The sequence below is a fragment of the Fringilla coelebs genome, assembly GCF_963513975.1.
Source record: "Fringilla coelebs genome assembly, chromosome: 21".
NCBI classification, from domain to species: Eukaryota; Metazoa; Chordata; class Aves; order Passeriformes; family Fringillidae; genus Fringilla; species Fringilla coelebs.
The window spans coordinates 10726882-10754485 of NC_140047.1; the positions used below are offsets into that span (position 1 = coordinate 10726882).

Genomic DNA, 27604 nt, shown 5'->3' on the forward strand with positions numbered 1-27604 from the left:
ATGCCGGTGAAGAACCGGTACAACCTGGTGGACGATGGCTGCGACTCCCGCGTCCCGCTGCACAACGAGGAGGCCTTTCAGCACGGCATCCACTTCCAGGCCAAGGTGAGCCCCGGGCGCGCTCCCCTCCGCAGCCCCCGGGCCGGGGGGCGCACGGGCCCCGCCTGCCGCAGCCCCGAGCCCCGAGCCCGGGGGCCCTGGCAGCGGAGCCCGGGAGGTTCCCCCGCTGTGGCCGCTGCAGAGGGGGCGCTGCGGGTCTCTGCGGGCTCGGGGTCCCCGCGGGCTGCGCTCCGGTGCTGTCCAGCAGCCGCCGGTGCGGCCCCCACGGGCCGCGGGCCGATGGCCCCGGGCTCGCCGTGCCCCCAGCCCTGCCACGGCCGTTCTTCAGCTCTGGAAGTGCCCCTGGGCCATGCTAAGGGAGTCTAAAGAAAACAGCAATCCGTTATGAAAGCCTTCCATTTAATTAGCACAATCAAACAGGTTCTTGCTCTTTTCCTAGTGTTTTTGCGGCCGTGTAAACCTTAGACGCTGCCTTGTGTGCCGCGTTTGGGAACTGCTCTGGAATGACCCCTCTTGAGAGCACCGTGGATGCTGTCTCAGGTGCTCATTCCTGCCTGATCCAGTGCCTGTCCTGTCCTGCCACGGCAGGGTGACAGCTCCCTATTCCCCTGGAAACCAGCAGACTGCTATGGCCTGCTCAAATAATAGTGCCTTACTACAGCTGACCCCTTCCCTGCATGAAAAGCTGGACCAGACAAGGTCTGCAGCCTTCAGGCATCAGAAAGAAATACTGATATTGTCAGAAATTCCGTATTGATCGTGAAGAACAGCCTGGCAGCACAGCAGCACTCTCAGAAAGTGACTCCATTGGAATTGGCATTCTGTAGACAGCATGGGGAATGGGTTTATAATTCAGCTGACAAGAAGAATTGCATTTTGCTGGAGCAACTCACAGGCTCCCTTCCCCTCTTTGCAGGTGGCCTAACACAGATTAGAAATGGAATTCACGCCTGCTGTCTCCTGAGCTGGAAAGAAGGGGCATATACATTCCAATAAAGCTTTGAAATACGGATTTTGTGCCTCTTGGTTTTCCTGCCGAAAGAGCTGTAAGATTTAAGCAGGATACAGGATGAATCTGAATAGACAGCTAATCATGTATTTTAAAAAATTTATCTTCCTTAGGGAAGAAAACATTTAATCTGTGATTTCTCTATTTAAATTAGCATTTGCTGTGCTGCAGACTGTGCTGAGGAGAAGAAAAATTCTTCATTTGATTTTTAAAAGATAGGAAGCAACTGTACCTTTAACTGAGTGAAACTGGCTTTTCAGATTGACAGCTCCAGGCATCCAGAGCTGGAGAGTGGATAACACCCTGTTAGGATGTGTGGGTCTGGGATGGGGTTTGCATTACCTTAGTAACATGCTTGCTCAGTTCTGCTTTACAGTCTGTCTCTTCCAATTATGCTGCTCATTGTGGGCACATCAGTCAGCTGCCACGCTGACAATGACAAGGCTGCAGCTGGCTGCAGGTGTCTGGCACCAGGCAATCTTACTGACCACACTCGCTCTCTAATCTCCACATTCCAAACTGCCTTCCTCCCCCTATAATCTTCAGGAGGTCAGCTCTGGGAGCAGCTGCTTGTTTGGGCAGAGTTTTGTGTGCTGTTTCATGAGTTTCATGGCTCTGTGTGGGAGCACAGGTACCCAGACTCTGCAGCCAGACCAGAGCAGGGAGTTTGATAGAATCTCCTCTGGCTCAGCAGTCCCAGCTGTCCTCTTGCCCCAATTAATTTGTCATTAGGAGCATGGCCCGTTCCCCACTGCAGCTCTGCTGCTGGCAGACAAAAGGCCAGCCAGCTGCAAGGAGCTCATCTGGATCACCAGTGACTGTCCTGACAGCCAGCAGAGCAGGGAAGGAGATGTGCACACCAAAGAGGCCGCAGATCGCAGCAGTACAGCTCTGCCCTCCCCACCAGCCCAGAGGGAAGCCCTGGCTCTGCTGCTCCCCTCCCTGCTGCCCTCAAGCTCTCGTGCTCTGAGCTTGGTTCTCCTGTGGTTTCCCAAAGGCTATAGATGAACTTAACTGCTCTTAAAAATGCCATTTTGCAAAGGCATTTACAGAAGCAGCAGTAAAGCCAGATGACCTTTCAGATTGCTTGTGGTGTTTATTTCAAAGCAGGAGAAGGAGCACTAAAGACTGAGCCAGGAGAGCTCATCTCCGAAAGCCCTTTTAAGCAGACATTTTACAAGATAAAACCCATTGCAATCTGCAAGCAGTACAGTGGAGAAATAAATCCAGAACTATCAGTAACAGCAATACCTATGGGGCTGTTCTGGGGAATTATTTTGTCTCTGTTCATATATATAATATCACCTTGAATGTTTGCAGGGACCTCCTGGTTAACTGCTCCTTTTTCTCTCCACAAGGGAACAACTTCCAAAAAACCAACAGTTGGTAACCACACACTAAAAACCAGACAAGTTCATGAACCAATGCTCCTGGGAGGGTCACTAAACTCTGTGAACAGCTCTCAGTCCCCACCACTAACAGCAGAGATGGGCTGTGTTACCCTGGGGGAGCTGATGGACTCCTCTGGGCCCCAGCAGCACCAAATCCAGCAGCTGCCCTCAGCTGCCAGGGCCACTCCCAGCACATGCTGTCATCAGCCTCTCACTCTGTGACATTCTCCCTGTCCTCCCCAACGTGCCCTGGGCGTGCAGGTCTTCCCTCAGAGCTGAGCCACAGCACTTCACAGCATCAGCAGCCTTTGCTCCCCACGCCGTGGGACTGTCCAGGGCACCACACATTTCCTTATTGCCAAGGCTGAGCTGGCAGCTCTGTGCCTCCTCCCCTTGGCAGCACAGGGCACTCCTGTGCAGCCGTGCCACGTGAGCTGTCACCGTGAGCTGTCACCGGTGCCAAGGGGTGCACGAGCAGGTTCTGCTTTGGCACACGAGGGGAGAGAACAGGCAGCACAGGAGGCAGCAATCCAGCAGCAGGAAGCTGCCCCTGGGTGTTCCATGGTAACCTGTGGAACGTGGGCAGTGGGCTACCAGTCCTTTCGGGAGAATAGGCAACCAGCTCGAGGAGCTGGAGCTGTGGTGCAGGGCTAGGGGTGGAGGTGATGGGAACCTGCCATCTGCCATGTCTCAGACCCCAGTAAGGGACCCTGCTAGCACTGGCACAGACACTGGAATGCACACACTCAACCCCAAGCAGTTTGGTTAGGGCTGCAACTCCCCTAAGCAGGGTTGTAGGACACAAATTTGGGTGGTTTGCCAGGATTCTGCAGACCGCTGAGCTGGTCTAACCAAGCAGGGACAGCAGTACCAAGAGTTAGCATGGTCCAGACTGAAAACTTAAGCTAGAATCACAAGGCTGTTCCAGGAAAGGTGTTTGTTACACATCCTGGAAGCTTTACAGCTCTTGTGTGCTTTCAGTTTTGACCAGGTGTAGGAAAGAGGAGCAAAGGATAGACAGTCCCATTTTCAGACACACAGGATCATGACTCAATTAGCAGCAGACATCGCCCTGCAGAGCATTGGTAAAGCCAAATCCAGAACCTGAATGAGGTCGGAGCCTCACACCCAACCTCAGAAATCCCCAACTTGATAACATTATCTACAGCAAATATTCCTATCCTGTCCTGGCTCAAAGGAGTGCAAGCAAGGAGGGACTAAATAAGTGAGGAATGCTGTCTGTTTTGAAGAAGCCCACGCATGAAGCTGTGCATTACAGCCCGGCCATCTCACCTTGTGTCTTTCAGTACATCGGGAGCTTGGACGTGCCCAGGCCCAACAGCCGCGTGGAGATCGTGGCAGCCATGAGGAGGATCCGGGTGAGTCCAGAGGCGCTGAGCCCCACACAGAGTTCAAGCTTACACTCCCCACAGTGACTTGGTTGCAATCTACTGTTCCTCATTCCCTCCACAGCCCTTCCTGTCTGCAGCTCAAATCTCAGCCCAATCAGGTTTGCAACAAGAAATTCTCAAGGCATCTTAGCATAGGCCCATCCTGTGCTCTCTGCAAAGGAATCTGTTATCAAAACTCAAATGTAACCCCCTCTCCTGTGCTGAGCAGCCATGGGGCTTCTCCTTGAACCGAAGAGATTTATTTAGCCTGTTTGGAATTTTGTGTGCGTGAAAAATAAGCTGGACACAATGTGCTTCACCAAAGCACTTGAGTTCCTTGACAGTTCCAAATATATTGTGTTATATATTGAAATATCAGTGCCCTGACAGGTGTGATTGATGTAAATCCCATCTGACTAGACTTTGTGGATTCTGCTGCTCCTAGAATAATTTGCTGCTTTCCCCATGCTCCAGTACAGCTTTGCAGTTCCTGTTTCTCATCACCAAGGCTGCTCTCTTCCTGCTCTGCCCCTTTATTCTGCAGAGCAGCCTGTGAATGGTCCCCAGATTTAGCTGTGATTAGCAGGGTTGGGTGGCTTACATCTGCTTCGTGTATAACCAGTTCAAGTGCATCTCCCCCAAAAGGCAGTGCAGCTGTTGTGTCTGGCTGAAATTTTGCAGGGGTCTTAATTCTGAAGCTGTTCATATGTCTCACATCAGCTGAAGCAAGTTTGAGAATCTTCCATTTAAAGCTTTGAAGGGATTATCCTATTTCCCCCCCTTCCCCCACCGTGTTTAACCATCTAATTTTCCTTTAGAATAGTGTTTTTTAAACTTAGCCTGTAACTGGCTGGGGAGTTGATGTATTCATCTCCAGCCAAGCTTAGAAATGACATTCCCCTCCCTTTGCCTGCTCAGACTATTAGCACAGCTCTTGCTCAGAACACAGTTCAGCAGCAGTCTAAATTGCCTGGTTATTTATGGAACAGGTGAATATCAGTAGGAAGTAAAAGCAATAGGTGAGGACTTCCAGGGCAGTTTAGGTGCTGGCATAATTATTGGCAATTTTTCATCTCAATCAATATTTATCATCTGATTTGACACTGCACTTCTGCTGATCTATGACACCTTTTTAAGAAAAAGCAAACAGTATTTTAATATCACTCAAAATAAAGTGTCACATTCTGTTTTCACACCTGCTATTGCCACAGTGGTACCTAGCTCAGAGCCTTGGCAGTGTGATAGCATCCTTGAGTACCACAAGAAACATGTGAAAAACCCATTCTGCATTCCTGGGTGCCGTCACTTAATCTTGTCACACAGGACTTTTAAAGCAGGCATCCAGTAATCTATACTGAGTTTTTAATCTTGGAAGCCCATTCCAAAAAGGGAGGGCTTCCCTTTTCATGTGCACATTGTACAGCAGGATCTTATTCAGACACTTCCTGGCTGCTGAGCGGAAGATGCTCCTCTATTGAAGATAGTTAATTGGCACTGATCCTTAATTAGAGCATAAAGAATGAACTGGGAGGTCTTTGAAGAGAATTCTGGTGCACAGAGTACCCAACCTAGGAACGGAGGGAAGATGGGGGTTATTTATGTAGCATTCATTTGCATGCAGAGGCCTTGTCTGTACTAGAGTTTTTTCCCATGGTCTCTCAGCAGCACCAGTTACAACTGGGAGGAAACAGTGGAAGAAGCTCTTGGGGGAAATGAGTATTTTGTTCCTATGTTATTGTGAGTGGCAGTGCCTGCTTGCAGTGCAAGAGTGAGTAAGGTCCCACAGCCCTGCCAAGTGTTGGCAGGGGCATGTCGTGGTGAAGCTTTCATCCTTTGTGCACTCCAGTGTTCCACTGGAATTCTCCACTGGAGCAGAAGAGAAAAGTTGTGCAGTACAAGCCCCAGCAGAGCATTCCCTGTGCTCCCTGTGCCATGGGAGGAGTGGGAGCCATCCTGGTGCTGTTGGAGCTGGCCCACAGCTCAGGAGGGCTCTTACTCACTGCTTGTGCCGCTCCACAGCAAGCAGGGAGGAGGATGAGGAGTCACAGCTCTCTTTTCCAGGCTGTGTCAGAGCTGCTTACTCTGGTTACTCATCAGTAAATTGATACAAGTGCCAAAACCGCCTTGGGGGAAAAGCTTCCCGAGGCAGGAACTCCAAATATCCTGAGAGGGTCCTAAGGAGAGCAGCAGCACCAGTTGACAGAGTCTGCTCCTTGGCCTCTTCTGGGTTTTGTACTGGGCTCTTTTGCCAGTCACACGTGAATGATACCAGGATTCTGGATCAGGGGGATTCTCCATGTGTAAGCAGAGCACTGTGCCTGCAGACTTCAGGACCTTGCTCCCAGACAGCCTCAAATAACAAGTTTTAGCATCAGCCTGCTGAAATCGTGACCTGCTCTTTGGCAGTAGGTATTTGAGGTGCAGTCTCTTAGTAAAGCTTAAATCCATATTCTGGGCTGAATGGATGCTTGTAGAATTGCCAGCAATACTCCATTAGTCACACTTTAGATCCCATTTCATAACAGGCTGGAAAGCCTTGTCTCATCATGTTCTATGCTTCCACTGGAGAGAATGCAAATGCACGAGGTAGAACAGGGAAGCTGCTGTTCTTAGCTTTCCATTATGCAGAGCTAGACAACTTCAAGTTTGCTAATCCTCCCAGTGGATTATTAGCTGCCTACAGCTGCCATGTTGTTATTATATGATCAGAGTTCAAGCTAATCCCTCTACCTCTTGCCCTGGCAGGGGAGGTGATGAAATGAGTTTGCAGCTTGGATAAATACACTGTACCCTGACAGGCACAGCGAGGGCCTGCTCAGGAGACTCCAGTTCATCTCAGAGCTCCAAGCACCCCGGGCAGGTGTTCCCCCACCTCCCAGGGAGCAGCATCTGCTGCCTGCAGCTGCCCCAGGCCATCCAGGTCTGGGTGTCTGGCAGCTCCTGTGCTCTGTCAGCGTTCTGCTGGAGCTGCCTTCTGCTGGAGTGGATCCCTCTGCAGGTACTGGAGCCTTCTCAGCACTCCAGGGAGTTTATGTACAAGTCAAGATCTTTCCTCCTCACAATTCAAGCGGTAGCTAATGTGAAGATGGGTTTTGTAAAACACAGAACACTTCCTTGAAGCTGCTGAGTTTGCTTGGAAAATCCTAGCCAGGGAATGGATGGCTTCAGGTGCAGGGTTACCATCGCCACACGTCCTGCATGCATTCCCCAGAGCCAGCATTGACCAGAGGAGGAGGTTAGCTGTTCCCTTCCCAGAGCACCTCCAGCCTCAGTCCAGCACTTCACAGCCAGCTGAGCAGGCCTAGTGCTGCTATTTTGAGTGCTGAGCTGTACCAGGACACAGTAGGAGTAAGTGACAAAGCCTGTCACCCCCACAGGCAGCCTGCTGCCAGCAATTCCCCAAGACACTCAGTTTGTCTACCTTCAAGGCACAGAATCAGTTTCCCTGGAATCTGCACCTAAGAATCTCTGAAGGTTTAGCTTGGCCCTATGCAGGTATTGACACTCAGAAAGGAGCCAGGTGTTGGATTATTTAATCATTCTATAAGGGAACAGCCAGCTGGTGCTGTGCCTGTCCAAACACCAGGATGAGCAAACGGGCAGGCATCCAGAGTAATGTGTCTTCTGTTACCTCCACATTTCTTGGGCTTAATTTAATTGAGAAGCCTTTTCCCCCAGAGGCCAGTGTGCCAGAGAAACAGAAGCATTTATAAATCTCGGTGCAGAATACATGAGAAATGCCTGAGCTCTCCTTGGAATGAGAACTGGGTTCTCACTTCAGCCTCCCTCTTATCCTGATCATTCTTGCTGCATCCATCTTTGAGCAGAGCCTCAGCACTTTGCAGTTTCTCCACACAGTACTTGAGTGAGGAGGTGCAATCCAGCCACGCTGTAAGTCAGACTGACTGCCAAGTATCAACTGGTGGTGTTGAAGTGTGACATGACAGCAATTTAAATCAGGATGAGTAAGTTACAGTGCTGCTGCACAAACTTGTGAAGCAGAGGCAGCAGGGACAGCTGCAGGGAACCTGCCTGTGCACTCCAGAGCTCCCAGCCCCAGAGCTGGGCTGGCTCACACAGCACCTTCCACCTAAAGCCCTGCCAGGCTGTAAAATCCAAGGGTTCAGGAGCAAATATGGGTGGGATTTATCTGCTCTTCCTACAGAAGGAGAGGAGCCAGGTGGACAGATGGCAGAGGGCAGGAAGGTTGCCTTCAGCCCTCTCAGTTTATTACTGTGTGACAGGTCTCAGAGGTAGAGATGTTTCATAGGCTTGTCCATGAGATTGTTCTAGAAGACAGTTCCCTCAGTTTTCCCAGGCAGGCAGAAGTTCACCTAGGAACTGCTGCATGGATTCCTCTGACATATTCTGCCTATAAGCCCTTCCTGGGTTACTGTGCTCAGAGCTATGTTTTCCTGCCAGCTTCATGTTAATCTGAGCTGGAGTTGTGATCAGAACTAAAAAAAAGAGAGAAGCTGAACTTCCAGCTGGGTTTCTTGGTTAGACTCTGCAGCCTCTCCCTCTGGAATGAAGGTATTTGGTCAGCTGTAGCTGAGGCACAGACTCAAACATGGAAGTGCAAACTGCTGGAGCACTTGCCCTGGGGTACAGAGCTCTGTAGCTGCACGCCAGGAGTTGTTGTTGTTGGATGGGAGTTTGTTCTGCTGCAGTTCCTGGAGGGTTTTCCCTTTCAGCCTCTTTGGAGGAGCATCCAAAGCTCAGCTAATGATAGCCCTGGGCTGTGACAGACAGCAAGTCTAGTATCTTAAAATATTTCAGCAGCCTCAGACTGCTGGGGTGGACCTTTCTTTAGTTCCCAGAACACCATGCACCTTCCTTTCATTTCCAGGAGGATGCAGGAGAAACAGTGACAGTTCTGACAAGGTTAGAGTGTGAAACACAGGCATCTCTTCCTCCTTCTCCCCCACACTAAGACAAAGACATTGTATTCACCCCAGAGCATGCTCCAAGAGAGCGTCACTTTCTAGGATACCTCCCCTGGCTCTCTGGTGAGCCGTGCAAGGGTTGTTTACCCTGCTAAGCGTTGGACACAGCCTATGGCCTCCAGGAGGGAGCTGTGGCAGCCAAACCAACATACACAAGCATGTACAAACTTGCTCTGGCACCTTCTGCAGAAGGTCTGCTGTCAGTTCTGACTCTTCTCCAAAGCAGAGGTCTAAGAAAGGCTCTGCAGCTTTACACAGGCAGTACATGATCAGCCCACAGGGCTGCTCAGCTCCAGGCCCCAGAAACACCAGTTACTCTCAGGGTCCCATCCATGAGAACAGGCATCTCAACCAGTTTAAGGTTCCTACCACACAAGATTAAGCTAATTGGGTTTACCTTTCCAGGCCCTGGCAAAATACAGCAAGTGTTTTCAGGATAGTAATTAAATGTTAATTGCAGCTAAGTTTAGCCCTAATGCCTCATTAGTTTGTTTTCCTGTTTGTTGCATCTACAGCAGAGTCTCCTGCACAGAGATGGGGATCAGGCTGGGCTTCCCAGGAGACAGGAGTCCCACCATGTGCTCTGAGGGTCTCTGAGCCTTGCCAGAAATCTCTTTGCTGCCCTGAAACCACCACATTCAATGCACAGCTCTGCTGCAAAGCATTCTACTGCTCCACACTGCAAATGGCCCCCAGGTTTGGTTCCCACAGTCTGTTTCCTGCTCTTTAGGAAGATAAAGCATGACAGGATTGCCACCTTACCCTGAGGGATGACAGATATGTTATGGGTCTTACCTGCATGCAGCACAGGATGCTGGAGGAGCTGAGCCCTCTGGCAGAATGTCTGGCAAGAATCCATTTCTCCAGGCAAAACAAGTGGCTTCAGTGTGAGACTGCAGGAGCTGCAGCCTCCTAGCACTGCTCCTCACCCTACTCCCATCCTGCTCTGAGTTCTGCAGCCTCTCCCCTTCCCAGTCTGCCCTGCAGCACCAGTTAGCCAAAACACCAGCTGGGCCAAGATCTCCCAGAGCTCCCTTGCCAGGGGGCCCCAGGCAGGGTGGGCCCTGGGGGTGCAGCTCCTCAGGCCCCTCTCCTTGTGTTCTCTGGTCACCCTGACAGGCTCTGGTGTGCTCCATGCACAAGCTGCTTTCCTCGCCTTACAAAAGACTAATTAAAATGTGGAAGCTGGCTTTCTAGAAAAATTGAGTTTGCCTTGTCTCAGACAAACCCAAGCTTGTTTTACCCATTTTTTTGCTGTTTGTATTATCTTGAAACAAAGGGAAGAAGCTCTTAATGAGCTCTTTCTGCAGTGGCATGGTGCACAGTGTTTCTAGGCAGCATTGTGTGATGTGGTGGAGAACTGACTATGCTGTGTGTGTCTTGAGTGGGAGGAGAGGAAAAAACACCTTTGAGATTACACAAGAATCCAACCTTCTGCTCACTGCTTGGGGGGTCTCACTGTACAATGGAGCTGCCCCACTGACTTAGAAACTCCTGAAGATTTCCACCCTGCTCATCTCCAACCCTAAATCACCTCTGGACTTCCTGCCACAGAATAATTAGTTACCTTCTGTCACTTAACCTCTGAGCTGAAACGAGTGGGACTGGTCAAGCTGTGAACACAGGCCACTGTGCCAGAAGACAGCTGAGGGCATTTTTGGTAGCCACATTTCATGACCCAGTTTTTGAGGAGTGGCTGGTGACTGAGATGCTTCAGTTCCTCCACCCTGTTCAGAGTGCACGGTGCAGGGTTGATAACAGATGGGTGGAGGGATCAGTCACTGAAATGTGTCATCTCCAGGCAACAGTGACCTTCCTGCCTTCCTCAGAGCCCTCAGAACCCCCTGGCTTCTCCAGTGAGGGGGTGGAACCAGTCAGGCACATTAATTCTGTTTTGCATAAGAGTCATGGTGGATTGGAGTTTAGTTGAAGGCTAATAAAAGCAGCATTTAAGTGGATAAAAGCTAAATTAAAATGTTAGTGCTAAATAGAACAAGACAGAGCTTTTTGTCTGATGCTGAATCTTGGCAATGAAGCAGGTACCTTTTAATTGTAAAATAAAGTGGCTTTAACAGTATTATCATTATATTACTGAAGCATTTAATTTCCCTAGCTAAAATATCACCATATGAGATCTCTGCAAAGCTTTTATCTAGTTTGAAATAAAGAGACTTTTTCACCAATTATGTTACTGGTTGTAGAGTATTACAGAGATGAAATATAATGGCTTTCAAATTACATTCTGGTGAAGAACACTCAGCCACAACTCAAAGCTGCTCCTTTGTTGGTGCCTGAAAAAATGTAATTGAGAATGTAACCAGAGTGCAGAGAGCACATTGGATTGGCTTGGTAACAAGGAGCTGCCTAAATGTGAGTGACAGCTGCAGGGGCACCGAGCTGGGGCTGGCCCTGGGGTGGAGCAGAGACCCTCCCTGTCCAGCCAGTACAAGTGCAGGGCTGGATTTCCACCAGAGCAGGCTCATGTGTTCCAGGAACAAAACAAAATAACCCATGAAGATACAAACACCTAAATCTGTCCCAGGAGTCTCTCTCTGTACAGAGAAAAATCTGAAAAAAAAGTCATCCTGTGCCTACAGTGGTAATCCTCATGCCTTGCCTGAGCCTCTCTGGTCTCAGGTGGAGTCTGTGCTGACACAGGAGGAGGCAGCCAGGGCACAGCAGTGGGTGCCCCTGTGGGTGTTGCCTTGATTTTGTGACATGCAAGGGCCCTTTGTACTTCACTGATCAGTGTTCTGAGGAGAGGGACCCTGAGGGAGTGGGACCACAAAGCCAAATTCAGCCCAGTGAAATAAGATTTACTAACAATAGCTTGGTCCTACGCTTTTGCTTTCTTCAATCTGCTTTTGCTCTGTACTGAATGAGGCCTGAGGACAGACAGAATCCATGCTACTTCACATAGTACTTTGACAAGCTTCATGTTTTGACCAAATAACAGTGTGATAAATCTAAAGCATAAAAGTCTTGAATGGCTCCCTGGAAGGAAGGATGCTTTGATGAGGGAGCAGGGATTTTTTAAAGGCATTATGGAATGGTTTTCTTTCTTTCCTGGAGCAGTGATTAGACATTATTTAAATGTCTTTTCCCTGGACCAGATGGGTTCTTTGGACTAATTGGCAGCTGCCTGACAGCTTTCAGGACACCTGAGTCACTTCCCACTTCCTCCATCCTTCTGTCACTGCTGCTGCAGAGATCCTGCCTGGGTAGCTCTGCTGGAGGGCAGGATGTGGCCCTGTGCATGGAAGGAGCACCCAGGCCAGGCCCCCAAATCACTCTGTTCCCTGCACAGCCAGGTCCAGTGTACTCCCTGGAATCCCACCAAACTCTCTGAGCTACAGGCTTTTCTTCCTAAAAATCAGATGATTTTTGTCAGATGGAGAGGAGCAGAGGGACATGTTCAGGCCAGGTGCAGTGTGGTGGAGGATGAGGCAGTCACAGCTGCCTCAGGAGTGTGTAAGGCACAGGGTTCCCTGCAGGCTCAAATGCCACCTGCCACCTGTTGAGTGTCCTTTACCTGCTGCAGAGCCACACGTGGCTCACGGAGCACTCAAGGGTCAGTGATCCCCCAGCACCATGGGCCTGCTCAGTCCTGCTGCAGCCTGTGCTCCTCTGTTAATGATTACAGGCACAAACTTCCATCCCAGGCACATTTCCCATTTTCATGCTGTTGCCCCGGGGGCAGTGCTGGTCTCCTGCTGGTTTTGGTTCCTTGGATCCCAGCAGGTGGCAGGAGCTGTGGGCTGGGGCAGGGACTCTGTCTGGGTTAATCACTGACCTGTGTGTGAGCAGGGCAGGATGCATTGATGTCCACACTTCACATCTCCTGCTGACACCACTGCAAGCCCAGGGACACGGGGAGCAGCACTGCAGGGAGAGAGGAGCCTGTGATGTTCTGGTACAGCTTTGGTGACAAGACCTCAGTGACAATAAATACTGAGAGCATAAAACCCTCTTTTTCCATAATTTCCATATCTAAACCCAGGCTTTTCTCTCATCATGATTCACTAATCCCAGTAGCTCCCCTGAGGCTAATAGAGTCCTTGAACTGCTTAATATTCTGGAGTTTTGGAAATGACACAATTAGACTTGAATTTTCTTTCTCTAACAGTAGCAGTCTTGTTTCCAAATTTGAGTGAAGTTTCGTGGACAATTTGAGGAGAGCCCAGAGACTTCCCTTTAAATTTAGGAACTGCAATTTTATTAGCACTCAGTAATTTCTAAGCAAGGCCCACTTGGAGGGAAGCAGTGTGGGAGCTGTGCTGTGCCTGGCTCTGCTCAGGGCTGCACATCTGGGTAATGCTCATCCTTTCAGTGCACACCTGGAGGTCAGCTATAAGTCACTGGGATTCTGTGAGAAATGTTTGCTCAAGTGGAACTGCTGGAGATCGATAGTATTAACAGCAACAGAGAAAAAGTCTCCTTGCCTGGCAATAAAGCAGATTATTTCTGTCCCTGAGTGTCTCAAACGAGCACATAGCAAGGCTGTTCATGGCACTGAGGTGTAGAAAGGTTCAGCTGCACCCAGGGCTTGAGCTAACCAAGAGCTCTTAGCCCTGCAAGAGAACAAAGATGGATTGCACCTAGCAAAGGAGTGCTGAAGCCTGGTCTGCACTCAGCAGCACACTCAGCATCCCCCCATTGTCATTCTGCTCTAGTTTGTGATCAAGTGCTGGTTCTGAATGCAAATGGAGATCAGGTCCTCCTTCTAGCTTGGATTCTGCTTGCTCAAAGATAAAGGTGCCAAGTCCAGCTTCCTGACTCTGCTGTGGATATGCAAAGGAAATGCTAATTCTAATTTCCCTAGTAGGTGGCTAGGAGAAGTGGCAAGGCACAGAGCTGGAGGACAGCACCCGAGATGCGTGTGGGGTGTGATAGCAAGTGTGGAAGCCAGGAGATGTTCCCTCCCTGCAGCATTTACACAGAGCAGGTGTTAGTCATGCAGATGTAGCTTCTCCAGATTCTCAACAGCAAACTAGATTGCTCCTTCTCCTTTGGATAGGTATCCACCCTGGGAGGACATGCTGAGCTCCCTGAAGTGCAAGGGAGGAGGCTGCAGAGCAGCACAGGGATGGAAATGGAGACTCCTGGCAGGTCACAGCTGGCCCTGTTGGGAGCCAGGGCTGGGTTCACTTGGTCATCAGGCTGAACACGTGGGCACTTCTCTGCCTCTTCCTCTGAACCTCCTGTGCCTGCCCCAGGTCTCAGGAGCGCTGACATTCCCTCTCCATGCCTGCACTCAGAGTGTGGCTCCCAGCCTGCTCTGGCTGCCTTTCCCTCTGGATTGCCATCCCCCTCCCCTTGGACTACCTGCACTAAAATAGCATCCTTACATAAACACAAAGTCTTGCATTATTTAGAGGCCTAAAATCCCAGTACCTGCCTTAGTCAGAGCCTGAACATGGCCGTGGGATTAGGTTTTCTCCCCATCTCTGTGCTGTGCCAGTGAGTCCCTGCCAGGACCCTCATTAAGCCCCTGCCCCACACTCTGCAGTGGCAGGCCCTGCCTGGCTCCCATGGCCACAAACTGCTCTGAGCAATGCTCTGCTCTCCTGAAGAGCAGCATCACAAACACACCTCTGAAAAGCCACAGAAGAACAAAATTGGCCTTTTATTCTCTCTCCAAACAAGCAATAAACACCAACTTGCAGAGACAGAGCAAAGCAGATCACCCCTGCCCCATCTCCCCCTCCTGCTTCTGAGGACACCAGCTCCTCCTCTCCCTCTCTGCACAGCCTAGCCAGAGCACCAGGAAGTGAGCCAGGAGCATCTCCCCTGCCGTGGCCTGTCAGGCTCATGGAGAGGGCTGGGTAGGAACTGAAGGTGCCACAGGAATTTTGGAGCAGGCTGCAGAAATCCTCAGTTGCCTCCTGCTCCTGTCTGTACAAGCAGTGTCTGCTGGCCTGGCCCTGCCAGCGAGGTGCTGGGTAGCTGTCACTTGGCAGGGGCTGGCTGTAACCAGAACAACTGAATGAATGGAGTAGAAAATGAATATCCTTGCTTTGTGAGTGAGAAACAGACACAGAAAATACTCTGTTACCTTCCCACAGCCATGCAGGGGGCCGGGGGCTTTTTCATGGAGCTCTGAGCTTGCTGCAGAGTCCTGGCTCCTGTTCTTCAGAGCTTTGTTGTGTGAACCTTGATGGACAAGGTTTAAAGCAATCCAGTCTCCTAACTTGCCTCTTGTCCTACATACCAGACTGGAGGGCAAGTAGGATATGAAACATGCACTAAACCAGGCCCTTCTCTGCAGGGTGACACAGATGTTTGTAGGGGAATATGGAATGACTTGAAGATATTGCAGTTTAATTGCAGTTTCACTTCTCAGGGTTATTTCAGGTAAATCTGACCTGCTTCTAATGAAATTAGTACTTTTTATTTGCAGTAACCTAGCAGCTTTTTCAGGTAGGGACATTTTCATGCTCCTGTTGGGGTGGGGTCCCGAGACACTACTTCATTACAGCTGCTAATTAATCATCCAAGGCGCTGCAGATGGAAAAGGTAATTTGTTTCCTCCTGCAATGTGAATAGAGGTAGGGAGGAAAATAAAACCCAGCTTCCCCATGAGCTGGGCTTGGCCTGCCCTGGCAAGACAAGAACTGAAGGGCTGTGTGTGGGAAAGCTCCCTATTAAACCTGGGGACAGCAGGGAGCTCCTGGAAGTGACAGACACACAATGGTGCTTTTGTCAGAGAGGCACCGAAGGCCAGATGATGTCACCTTGTGCTGGGCTGTGAGGCTGCTTGTGCCTCTCAGGATGGAGCTCAGCAGTATTGCACTATCTCTTCCACAGGGAGGAGGCAATGAAAAGGCTGCTTTTGTCCCACCCTTTCTTAAAAGCAGGGAAGAAGCTTTGTTCTAGGACAGTTTGTGGTTTTTCAGAGGTGGAACAGACTAATTACAGAGCCACTGCTAGCCCTGGGCTCCCACCAGCTCCCATCACCTGCAGGAGTCCCACTCAGCCCTGTGGGTGTAACTCTGCTTTTTCCTCCACGTCCTTTTGACTGGCACAGAGAAATGTCTGAACTCCTGCCACATCCTTTGCCGTGTCACCTTAGGGTAGAAAGATTGAGTTATCCTTAAGGGCTGTCTGAGACTTCAGCAGTCTGGGGCCTCCCAAGGATAGGATCTGTTGGAAATGAGGAGAAGGGGGATGAAGAGGAAAGCCTGTATTGCCACGTCCATCAAATGGACAGAAGCTGGATTCCAGAAGCTGGATTCCTCAGGTGTCAAAGGAGACCTGGACAAAATGCAGCTCTTTCTCCTTCTCCCCCTGACATGATCAGCCTCCAGCTGCTGCAGCCAGGGCAGCATCCTCACTGCCCCTGCCCAAGGTCAGCCAGGGATCCTTTGGGATGGACTGGGGTCACATTTCCTTACTGCCCTTCCTGGGACTTCCAGAAACCCAGCAGGCCCGTGATAGCTTGGGAAGTGTTCTGCAGCATCTACAGAGAGCTTGCTGGATGGTGGAAGGAACTCATTTAAATGAGAAAAAAAGACTTTGAGTACATTGCCAGCATTCTCCTTGCCTATTGTACTCCCTTTTCGATTTCTGCTTTCCAGTGAGCAGTTTTATGTTTCCAAGGATCATAAATTCTCATTTTTCCACTGGGCAGGAGGTGCACTCCTGGTCTCCGCTGCTTCCTGCGTCGCTTTTGTGTCCGTGTTGCCCAGCTACTGCAGCACAGCCCAGGCTATGCCCGGCCCTTTCAGAGCAGCCCCGGGGCACGGGGGCTGCAGCGCTCCCCAGGCCCTGCTTCCCAAGGGGCACACGGGAAACGCCTCCAGACAGAGCCAGGGGAGGGCGGCACTGACCTCGGGAAGGTGGGATGTGATGCCGAGGGGGGTCAGCATGGACAGCCAGCAGCCTGTGGCCCAGGGGGTGGGGATGGACGCTGCTGCTTTGTCAGCTCCAGGGCAGCCCCACTGGCTGGGAGAGCTCCGGAGTTTTCCGGAGCATCAGCTCCAAGGGCAGCACTCCAAGCATGGGTAGTTCAACCAGCAGCCCAGATAACACCCTGTCCTCACCCCGTGTAGGTCAGCTGGTTTGAAATTAATTACATTCCTGAGCTGGAAATACTTGGAATCATCATGGCTTTAAATCCTAAAATGGGACGGGAAGGGAAGGCAAGGCAAGGCAAGGCAAGGCAAGGCAAGGCAAGGCAAGGGAGCAGGGGCTGGGGGTCCCTGCCCGGAGCCGGTCAGTCGGGGGGCAGAGCCGAGCTCATTGCCACTCCTCATTGCCATGCTCCCTGTGTCTGTCTGAAGGCGAGCCTGGCGAAGGGGCTGGGACAGGCCATTGTTGGGGTTGTTTATGGACACATCGATCCTGCAGCCTGCCAGGCTGGGATGGGCCGAGGGGAGGCCAGGGCAGGACAGCAGGCTGAGGGCTGGCTGGGGAATTCACAGCCACAGGGAGAAGTCACTGGTTTCCAAGCCTGTGGCATCTTCCTATGGGCATGCAAATAAGTCCATACCCAGCTGTGACTGGGGGCATTGACATACTCCAGTTTCAAAAACCTGCAGAGCCTCTGCTTTGATTTCCCTTAATACAGCTTAAAACACCATTTGAACCATGGCCAGGAGCATGTTCTGGCCTTGCTGCTCCTTGTTAATGAAGAAGATGCATTTTTTGGAAGCAGAGACTGCCTCCAAGACCTGCAAACTCTCTATTTTATGACAGTTTTCATTTGCATAATGAAGGCCCTGATACCTTCAGTAATTAATCACATTAAGAATTGCTTCCTTGAATAACTGTATTCATGCAGGTTGTTCCTAGTGCTGGAAACTGCACATGATTTCCAATGTGCATTAGCCCAAGTTTCATCAGCAGATGGAAGCTGGTAACTGCATGTGTAATTTATATCTGCTTGGGTGGAATTATCCAATGAAATATGCATCACACGGCGCCATTAACATTTCTAGTCATACAGTCTTTAGCTCATGGGTAAGTTAATATTTCATGCCAGCAGTGTGTGGGACCGTAGGAAAGGCAAAGTCTTGAACACAGGGATTTAAGAGCAGAAGTGGAATGTATTCCAGGTCAAACACAGCAGACACAGAATTAATGACACTGCTAAAATAAATGAAATTTATTACCCTTGTTTGACCTGCATTTTTTTAATAAAATGTCCGAGCTTGTCTGCATAGTTAAGAAAGCTGCCAGGCTGCTGTATTGCCACTTGTAGGGGAAACTCCAGATCCTTTAGCATCCAGAAAGCTTTTCCCCATAGAACAGCAAAAACAACAGGAGAGTAACGATTGAATTGTGGAAGGCAGCAGAGAGAAGTGTTGCTGTGTGGGTTTGGATTTGTTGTAACCTTGACAAATCTGAGGGGAAAAACTCCCATCAATTCAATAGTGAGAAGAAAATCAGTGACTAGTCTGTGCTGTGACAGCAGTGACAGGTCAGCCTGGAGCCCTGTGCCAGTATAAAGGTTGGGTTGTGCCTGAACATTCTACAGGAGAAAGTCAGCTGTCTCAGAGTGCCTTTTCCCATGTGCCTTCCTGCCCTTATATAAATCAGTTCATTAAAATACTGATTCCTGCTTGATAGGAAGCAATTAAATGACTGAAGCTGTGTTCCATCTGCCTCTTCTGTGGAGAGATGCAGAGAGAGTCCAAGGCGAGCTGGTGAGATATGAGCGTGGGGCTCTGCCCTCCTCCTGGTGCTCTCACCCAGCTGGTGCTCCTGCTTCCTCTGCTGGGATGTGGGACATGCTGCAGCTTCTGCTGCTTGAGGGGTTTCACCCTTTAGAAGAGATTTGAGGCACCAATGAGTTTTAACTGTTTCCAGGCCAAGCTGTGCCTTGGCTGTGTGCTCCAGCAGGGATGCAGCAGTGGCACTGGCTCCATGGAGAGGGAAGGGCCAACGAAGTCCTTCCTCACTGAGGCCTCATCCAGCTTGTGGTGCTGCACAGCTCTGCCTGGAGCTGTAGCCCTGTGCAGAGCCAGGCTGGGGTGGTGCTGTGTGGGAGCTGGCTGGAGTTCCCTGGGTTTAGAGTCTTGCCATCACTCCTGGCAGCACCCACAGATTCACCGCTGCTGCTCCCGATTGTTCCTTTCCGTCCAAGAGAGAAAGAAAAGGCATCTCTGCAAAATCCAGGCTTGGACTTTGCTTAAACCCTTTGAGTAAAGAGCCTTGTTTGAATGTAATTGCACCCCTGTTGCTACAATGGGAAAATACACTGTATTGCTCTTTCTTGGAAAGCACAGCTAGTATTTTCCCAGCCATTTGTGTATAAAGAAAGATAAACAGCTCTTTAGCGGGCAGAGCAGTCTATCCCGGGTTTATTGACATTCATGGAGCAGACAAGGACAAACAGTTTGGTGAGCACAGGGCGGGGGAGCAGCTGGGCTGGGGGGACTGGGCATGAGGGGCAGAGGGTGGGGAAGCCCTCTCAGGTGCTGAGCCTGACGAGTCCATCTGCCTGACCCCAGACCCTGCTGCATCCCCGGGGGCCCCTGGCAGCCTGCAGGATGCACTCAGCACCTCACCCTTCCTCTCACTCCTCCCCATAAATAAAAAACGGGTACAGCTAATTTAGTTCCAGCTTCACACGCAAGAGCACCATAGATAGATTTTTAAAGAGCTTGTCTGAAAGTAATAATTCATGGGGAGATCAAAAGGCTGTGGTTTAATCCGGGGTCTGTCTGATACCATAAACCTTGCAGAGTGCGAAGAATTCAATGAGCAGCATCAAAAGCCCGATCAACATGAAAGCCACCCAATTTTCTGTCTGTAAAGCTGGCGTGGCTCACAATGGGTGCTGAGGAGTGGGGAAGATGTTTGTCTTCTCTGCAGAGCTTGGGTGACAGAATCACACACAGCCCTCCAACTTCAGCATCCCAAAAGAGGTGCCTGGACTCCATTAACATCTCACTTGCTCCCTGCATGTCCCCAGCTGTTATAAAGAAATCAGAGTTCTAATTAAATGTCTAATTACATGGCCTAGGTAGATTTCAGGCTGCTTGGCATTGCCTTTTCCTCCACATCCGCATCCACGAATCAGAGTCTGTATTGATTTGCCAAAGCAACGTGACAAAGTGGTGGATTTCAAACAGGGACTGCAAGAAATATAGAGTATCAAAATGCTATGTGTGGAAGCTAAAAATGGTGCTTAAAATGGGGGCAGGAAGGATGAATGCTGTAAACAAAGGTCTCCAGAGTAGAAGGGCTCTGCCATGCTTCTAACTGTCAGCTAAAGCAACATTTAAAAGTCAGTGTTTAATTTTTAACACAAATGGAGGTGAGCTCAGGCTGCAGACACCTGCAGGGCTTTTCTCCAGAGATCCTGATCCCACAGAGGTTAATGTGATTATGCAAATGACTGAGGTATAATTGCGTTACTGCCGCCCATCTGGCCCTCCCTGCAGCTCCTGAGTGATTTTGTATTCCCCGTGCAGCGCAGTGCTGACACACAAGGGCACCAGGGATGTCACTGCTTGGTGTTTGCTGCAGGTGCCACCTCCCCATCAGACCTCTGGAGCAGAGTCCTGCTGGACCAGGCATGGCCAGTGCATCGGGAAGACTCTTTCCAGATCCAGATTAACAGTCTGGGTGTAGTCCAGAGGATTGAACTCCACTTGTCCTCTCCCAGGGGATGCTCCTGACAAAGCCAGGATCCTGCCTGGCATCCCAGCTACTGCACCAAGTCCTTCCCAAAAGAGTTTTTCTCAGCAGAATGAAACAAATTTCCACCTCCCTCAGCAGCTGGGATTAAACCAACACCTGACATTTTCCTGTCACACACTGACCACCACACACTGTCCCAGGTACCCCCAGTACTCTCTCAAACTCGGGTTTCTCTTCCCCCAGTACGAATTCAAAGCCAAGAACATTAAGAAGAAGAAGGTGAGCATCATTGTGTCCGTGGACGGCGTGAAGGTGATCCTGCGCAAGAAGCAGAAGGTGAGGCTGCTCCAGCCCAGGGATACTCACACTGCTCACCAAAACTGGCCTTCTCCTAAAAAACACCCAGGATTTGCACAAGAAAACACTCCAGTTACCATCCTACTAATGATAACACCTTGCTGGAAAGAGAGTGGGAATATTACACTGTGGGAAGAGGATTTTTTTCCTATCCAAAAAATTTATCTCTCATGGGATACATTTTTTCTTTCCCTTGCTAATACTAGAAAGCTTTTTCCAGGCTGCCTGGTCTGAGCACCCCTCAGCTCTTTGCCCCACTGTCCTTTCCACCAAGTTACTGATCCAGATCTCCTCAGCCCCAGCTCCAAGCCTTCTTCCCCAAAGCGTGTCGTTCTTCTGCATATTTGATGTTATAAATTAATCTTAGGGACCATTTTCAGCCCTGAAGGCTGTGATCAGATATGATAAACGATCCAAAAAAAATCTATTTTTATCTGAGATATTGTTGAAACAGCCATGGCTCATCTAATCACACTGCAGCCTGGATTGTGGCTTGGGACAAAAGCACTGTTCCCAGGTTCCCTGCCCTTCAGTGTGGTGGAGTTTCACTTTCACCTGATTTACTGTCATTTTGTCTCTGCTTACAGAGAAAGGAGTGGACCTGGGACGAGAGTAAGATGGTGGTGATGCACGATCCTGTGTACAGGTACATGGCAGGGGATGCAACCAGGGAGGGCCAGTCAGCCCTGGGGGATCCGTGCCCTCCTCCCAGCTGCTGAGACCCCTCCACCAAGGCTTTCCAAAGGAGCATCTAAAATTAACAAGGGTACAAAGTTACTGCTGCTGGAGAATCCTTTTCATACATTTTGGAGAGTGAGATGGACTGATCTCACTTTGAAGCTGGCTCTGCTTTGAGCAGGGTTAGACTGGGTGACCCTGGAGATGCTTCAGCCTGCATTTCTCTCTGGTTCTGCCTCTGAAGACAGGCTTCCCATGGTTTTCCTTCCCTGTGCTTCTGAAGCAGGGCCTTACTCTAAGGTGTAAGTGCTCACTGGGAATTAACCCTTACAGAGATGGCAAGAAATCACTGACTTTCCATAGCACCTTCCATGGGATTTGGAGGTATTCCAGAGGCGCAAGCCCCATCCAGAGGTTTACCCTGAACATAAACCTGGTGCCTCAGGAGCCCCTGGAGATGGGAAGTGACTCCAGGGGTGATGCATGGCCTGGGGACAGGTTAAGAGCACAGGGTGCTCCAGGCTCTGGCATCTGCAAAGTGAATCCTTGTACACAAGCACCGAGCCCACAGCCCCAAGAACTGGGATCCCCAACACTGGTTTTTGGGATCAGAGCCCTTAGTGAGGAGAGAAGAAGCAGAGGATGTGCTGATGCATTATCTGTGCCCACTTCTCACCTCTGGCTTTCTTGAAAGATTACTACAAGATGTGGTACATTGGCAGTAACTGCTCTAACTGCAAGTTCAACACCCAGAAAATTCCAGTGACAGAAAGAGCAGAAGAAAACAAACATTTCAAGAATCCCTTTGGTTTCTTCCTTATTCAGAGCTGAGCTCACTTGTTACATTTTCACCTAATTAGATCAAACATGTATCAAAATCTTCAAAATGGTTTTGCAGTACAAGGAGGCGAGTCAGCCTGAGCAGCAGAGAGAGAAATCCTTGGACTGCACTCAGCATCCCTGGGAGAGGCTTTTGTGCTGTGCCACCTGCCACTGCCCAGGAGGGACCCTCTGGGTCCCCAGGGGCGGGACAGCAACGACACCACCATGCAGGCAGTTCTGCCTCGCTACAGCCTGGGCAGGGGTTAATTGCTGGGGCTAAAAATAGCCACTCGCTTTCCAAGACTATAGATTTTCTCAGTTTACCACAGGATCTTTAAAAAGCTTTTGCCTACTTCAGAAACCAGAAGGTTTTCCATCAAGCCTGAAACGCTCTCTAAATCCATCGCCTCCTGCCTTGAAAATTGCAGGAGGGGCCGTGCACCAGCCCTGCCTCGTTCCTCCAATCCTGGGGGCTGCAAACCAGCCCATCCTGGGGGCACACAGGAGCAGAGGTGGTCTGGAGGGCAGAGACTCCCCATGGTGTTCAATTAATTCCCTTTGTCTCTCTTCCACCTAGAATTTTCTACGTCTCTCATGACTCGCAAGACCTGAAAATATTCAGTTACATCGCAAGAGACGGCGCAAACAACTCCTTCAGGTGCAACGTCTTCAAATCCAAGAAGAAGGTAGGGTGCTCCTGGGGGTGCACCCACGTCACTGCGGGGCCGCAGGGTGCAGGTCCCTGGGGAGCGACCGAGGCAGCGCCGGTGCTGGGTATCCCCAAAACCGCGTCCCTGGTGCTCATCCCCTCCTGCCCGGCCCGGCCAGCGGCGCATTCCACACAGGGACAGGAGCCCCCAGAGCCGGAGTGGGGAACCAGGGGCGCTGCTGGAGCACCCAGCACGGCAGGAGAGGCGGCAGGGCGGGCGGGAGGCAGGGAAGGCTCGCGGTTCTCCCCGGGGCAGCAGCGGCAGCCCACGGCTCTGGGCTCTCCGCAGAGCCAGGCCATGCGCGTGGTGCGCACCGTGGGACAGGCCTTCGAGGTGTGCCACAAGCTGAGCCTGCAGCACGCCCTGCAGAACGCCGACGGGCAGGCTGATGGTGCCAGCGACAAATCGGCCGAGGAGCAGCCGCTGGAAGGTGACTGGCGGCCCCGAGGGGCCTGGGCACGCCCCTCCCTAGGGCAGCGGTGTGGGGATGCTTTGGGGTGGGGACACGCGAGGTGGCACCTCCTTCATGAGCGAGAGCTTTGGGCCCCTTGGGATGGGGAGCACGGGGAATCTGCCCTGCCTGCCCACTCCTACTGAGCGCTGGGGAGGGGCAGGCTCAGCCCCCTCATTCAGCAAGCTGAGGGTCTGCAGCCCCTCGGCCAACCCATCCCTCCCTCCTGCCCCTTCACAGCATGCTGAGACTTGGAGCAAGTCCTGGCCTTTGTCCCTGAGCTTCCCCCAGCTCCCAGCCCTGTGTGGGGGCCCAGCTCTTCCTGAAGTCCTGGCAGGGAAGGGAGGCTCACATTCATGTGTCCATCTTGTTTGAAGTTCACCAGATAAAGGGTTCCAAGATCACGGATGTGGACGAGGTTGGCATCGATACTGGTGGCATCTGTGTGTCCGAGAGGGGACCCAGAGAGCTGCCAGGTGCCAGGGGGGACCTTGGCATGCTGAAACCTGGGCACACCTCAAAGGAAAAGAATGGCCAGGTAATTGGGGGGTGGGCTGGAGAACAGTTCATGTGCTCTGCTGCTGCTGAGGGCCCTCTGCTCAGGGTCACTGTATCATGGCTTGATTTGGAGGTGCTTTCATGGAGACCCCATTGCAGCCCTCCCTCCTGGCTCCCTGCTCAGGACAGGCTGTTCAGCTCCCAGTTCACTCACAGCAAGGCCATGTCCAGGGCTGGGGTGGGGGCTGCGGCGCATGGCTGAGCAGGCTTCTCACCCCCCCAGGCTGGATTTCTGTGCCCTCAGTGCTGCTCTGCAGCAGTTGCTTGTTCGACTGCCCTGGCAGCAGTCCCTGGCTGCCCTCATGCTCCAGGCCCAGGGAGCAACGTCCCCAGGAGGCCCAGCCCTGGCAGCGCAGGCACCCGCGGCACGTTCAGCTCCAGCAGCAGTTCCACTTTAATGAATGGATGCTCCACAGAGCTCTGGGAGCCCTTCCCGGAGGCCTGAATGGCATTGCTTCAGCTCACACAACAGTAACGCTCACAGGGCTGCCTGGAAACAGCTGCAGTGACATGCACTCCCCGAATCCATGGGATTCGACTGCGTGCCTGCAAAGGCTGGGCTTTCCTGCACATTCCTGCGGGCACTGCCCAAGCAGGGGAGGGCAGCAGCAGGAAGGGCAGTGGCCACAGGCACTGGCAAATGCTCCAGGCACCGGGACACCGCCCAGCCGGGGCAGCCACAGCACGGAAAGGTGTGGAGGGTTTGGGTCACTCCCTGCTATCTCCTTCCTGGGAGCACTGGGGACCCGCCCTCCCCAGACACAGCCAAGGCAGCTCTGCCAGCTCTCTGGAAGGAGCCTCTCGGAAACACTCTGTCCTGGGGATCCCACAGATGTGCAGAGCTGACAGCCCAGGGCTGCCTCTCAACACCCCTGGGTGTCCTGAGCACTGGGGCTCCTCTGCTGCACTGGGATCAGTGCCATGGGGAACCAAAATCCAAATGCCAGCCTGAGCCAGTCAATCCGCTCACCTGCCCATTTCTTTGTGCCCAGGATGCCGAAAACTGCTCCCTTCACCTGGCCAGCTCCCAGCAGCTGCTCAGCCCGAGCAGCCCCTGCTCCTCGGCCTCCATCACCCCGCTGGCCTCCCAGCACTGCCTCCAGCTGCTCCAGCAGCAGCTCCTCCAGCAGCAGCAGCAGACGCAGGTGGCTGTGGCCCAGGTACACGTCCTGCCCTCCCCTGAGGCGGCACCAGCCCTTCTCCTCCCCCTGAGCCAGACTGGCCGGGCAGGTGGGAGCGGGCCGGGCCCTCGCAGCAGTGCTGGCAGCGTTCCCGGTCGCGCAGCTCTCAGCAGCGTTCGCAGCATCGCTTGCAGCCCGGCTCGCAGCATTGCTTTTAGCGCCACGTGCGGCATCGCTTGCAGCACAGCTGAGCTCCCCCAGACACGGAGCTGGCTGCTCACACGGCCCCCAGCTGCTCTGGGAGTGTTGCAGGGCCCGGTAGAGCCCCCAACTCCCGTTTCACCCCATCTCATCCCGTTTTTGGAAACCATCCCACCCCCAATCCAGCATCAGAGCGGGGAGCTCGGTGCCTCCCGTCTGGGCAGGTGCCCTCCGCGTTTCTCGTTACCGGAGGGGACAGCAGGACACCCCACACAGCCCCGGGATGCCGCCGCATCCCCGCCCGCGGCTGGACCGGCTGGGGGGACCTTTCGGGGGTGGCGCGGCGGGGCCGGCAGGGGGCGCTGTGGCGCCGCCGGTACCGGGCGCTCCCGGGGATGCTCCTCCCGTCCCGCATCGCTCGGTCCCTCACCAATCTGTCCGAATCATCCCGTCCGCACGACCCTGTTCGCATCTCCCCGTCCCGTCTCGCAGGTGCAGCTGCTGAAGGACCAACTGGCGGCCGAGACAGCGGCGCGGATCGAGGCGCAGGCCCGGGTGCGGCAGCTCCTGCTGACCAACCGTGACCTGCTGCAGCACGTCTCGCTGCTGGTGCGGCAGCTCACAGTGCTGGAGGCCCGGGAGGAGCACCGGGATGAGCATCGGCAGTCGGGTGAGGACAGTGACACACTCACGGGGGTTGTTTGGATGCTGGCATGCAGCCAGCTCCATCTCTCTGGACAATCACTGCATTCCTTGCAGTCACAGGAAAAAACTGTAGTGCTCCCAGTACCATCCCAGCAGGCTCCGAGGGTCTGGGGCATTTCTGCACCCCTCACAGTGCAGGGGAGCAGCTGCTTTGGAGACGCCCAGTTTTTCACATGCCCCTTGTCCATGTCTTACAGTTGACCACTCCTTGCAAAATCTGTCCCTGGCCCAGTCCCTCTCCCTGAACCTGAAGAACCACTACAGCCTGGATGTCCACCCGCCATCCACCTCCACCCCTGCCAGCATCCTGGGCAGCCCAGTGGCCCCCGGCTCGCTGCCTTCCCTGGGCCCCAGGGACTCCTACCTCAACCTCGCCAGCTTGGACAGGGGCAGCCACCGCTACGGCAGCAAAGAGGAGGACGAGTGTCTGGAGGGGCAGGATGGGCTCAGCCGGCGCGTGGAGGGCTCCGAGGTCGGCGACTTTGCTCTGCCCAACGGGAGCAGCCGGCAGAAGGCAGATGACACAGCCAGAGGGGACGAGGACAGGTAGAGTGTGCCACCTGTGTCTCCTGCCAGCTGCAGGGATGTGCCTGTGTCTCCCGAGTGCTGCAGGGATGTACTTGCCCATCACCTCCTCTCTCTGCTTTCCCTCTGCAGGCGGCAGCCGCCCATTCCCAAGCTCAACCCGCCACCACCCATCCTACGCAAAAGGTCAAGCAAGACCTCCCCAAGCCTGGAAGTGGAGGTGAAGCCCGAGAGCACTGCCCACCTGAGCCTACCCAGTGCCAGCATCTCCAGCCTCACCAGCATCACTGTCAGCTCCCTCACCCTCTTGGACCCTGAGGCAAGGACTCCTGCACGGAGTGCTGCCTCCAGTATGGAGCCCGGCCCTGGCGGGGCCTGCCAACGCACTCTGGGCAAGGACAGGACTGGAGAGAGTGGGCCAATGTCCCCCTTGGCCAGCATCCATGACCCAACAGCCAGCGAGACCCTGGCCAAGGAGTTAGTAGCCCTGGGCAGCCCCACAGACAGCTCACTGCCCTTCTCCCCTGCAGATGACACCTGCTTGCACATCAGTTTCTCCGAAGATGAGCTGGACACTGCTGTGGGGCCCAGCAGAGTCCCCCCTTAGTGGGGCCACAGTAGGAGGTAGCTGGTGGCTGGCAGCCCCAGCAGCTCCATCCACAACCCTGTACTGGGACTGGGGGTCCCTGTGCCCAGGCTACAAGACAGGTCCCTTTCCTGTTCCTGTCCCACATAATGGCTTCCCCCACCACCTAGAGGCCGCCCCACAGGATGGGGCTGGCCAGCCCTGCCTCAGTCGGCACCAGCTCACACTGCTGTCACACTGCCATCCTGTCCCTGCTCACAGAGCCAGGGACGCTCACAGCAGAGAATTCCCAGGGAGCTGCAGGGTGGAAGCCCTGGGCAGGGCACAGCGCAGCGCTGTGGGACAAGAGGCTGTTCTGTTCATCAGTTGCCACCCATGGCAGCCTGAGCAGGGCCACGCAGCACAGCCATGGTGTCACTCCTCTGCCCAGCTCCCCAGGGTATGTCCCAGACTGCCACCACACTGGGTCTCTCCAGAGCTGCCAGTGTCCACCAGCCCCACGCT

The 27604-nt window shown here is 52.7% G+C and overlaps 1 protein-coding gene across 1 annotated transcript; it reads left to right on the plus strand.

Moving 5' to 3' along the window:
- LOC311161728 (carboxyl-terminal PDZ ligand of neuronal nitric oxide synthase protein-like) lies at positions 1 to 27155 on the plus strand (the record flags this gene model as incomplete). The annotated part of the gene is made up of 11 exons (XM_084219552.1): positions 1 to 105; positions 3768 to 3839; positions 20630 to 20722; positions 21331 to 21389; positions 22821 to 22929; positions 23242 to 23383; positions 23782 to 23942; positions 24955 to 25122; positions 25777 to 25954; positions 26187 to 26535; positions 26647 to 27155. 11 exons carry the CDS (start codon positions 1 to 3, stop codon positions 27119 to 27121), a joined length of 1911 nt encoding a protein of 636 aa, XP_084075678.1. The 3' UTR covers positions 27122 to 27155.
- Positions 27156 to 27604: the final 449 nt, after the last annotated feature.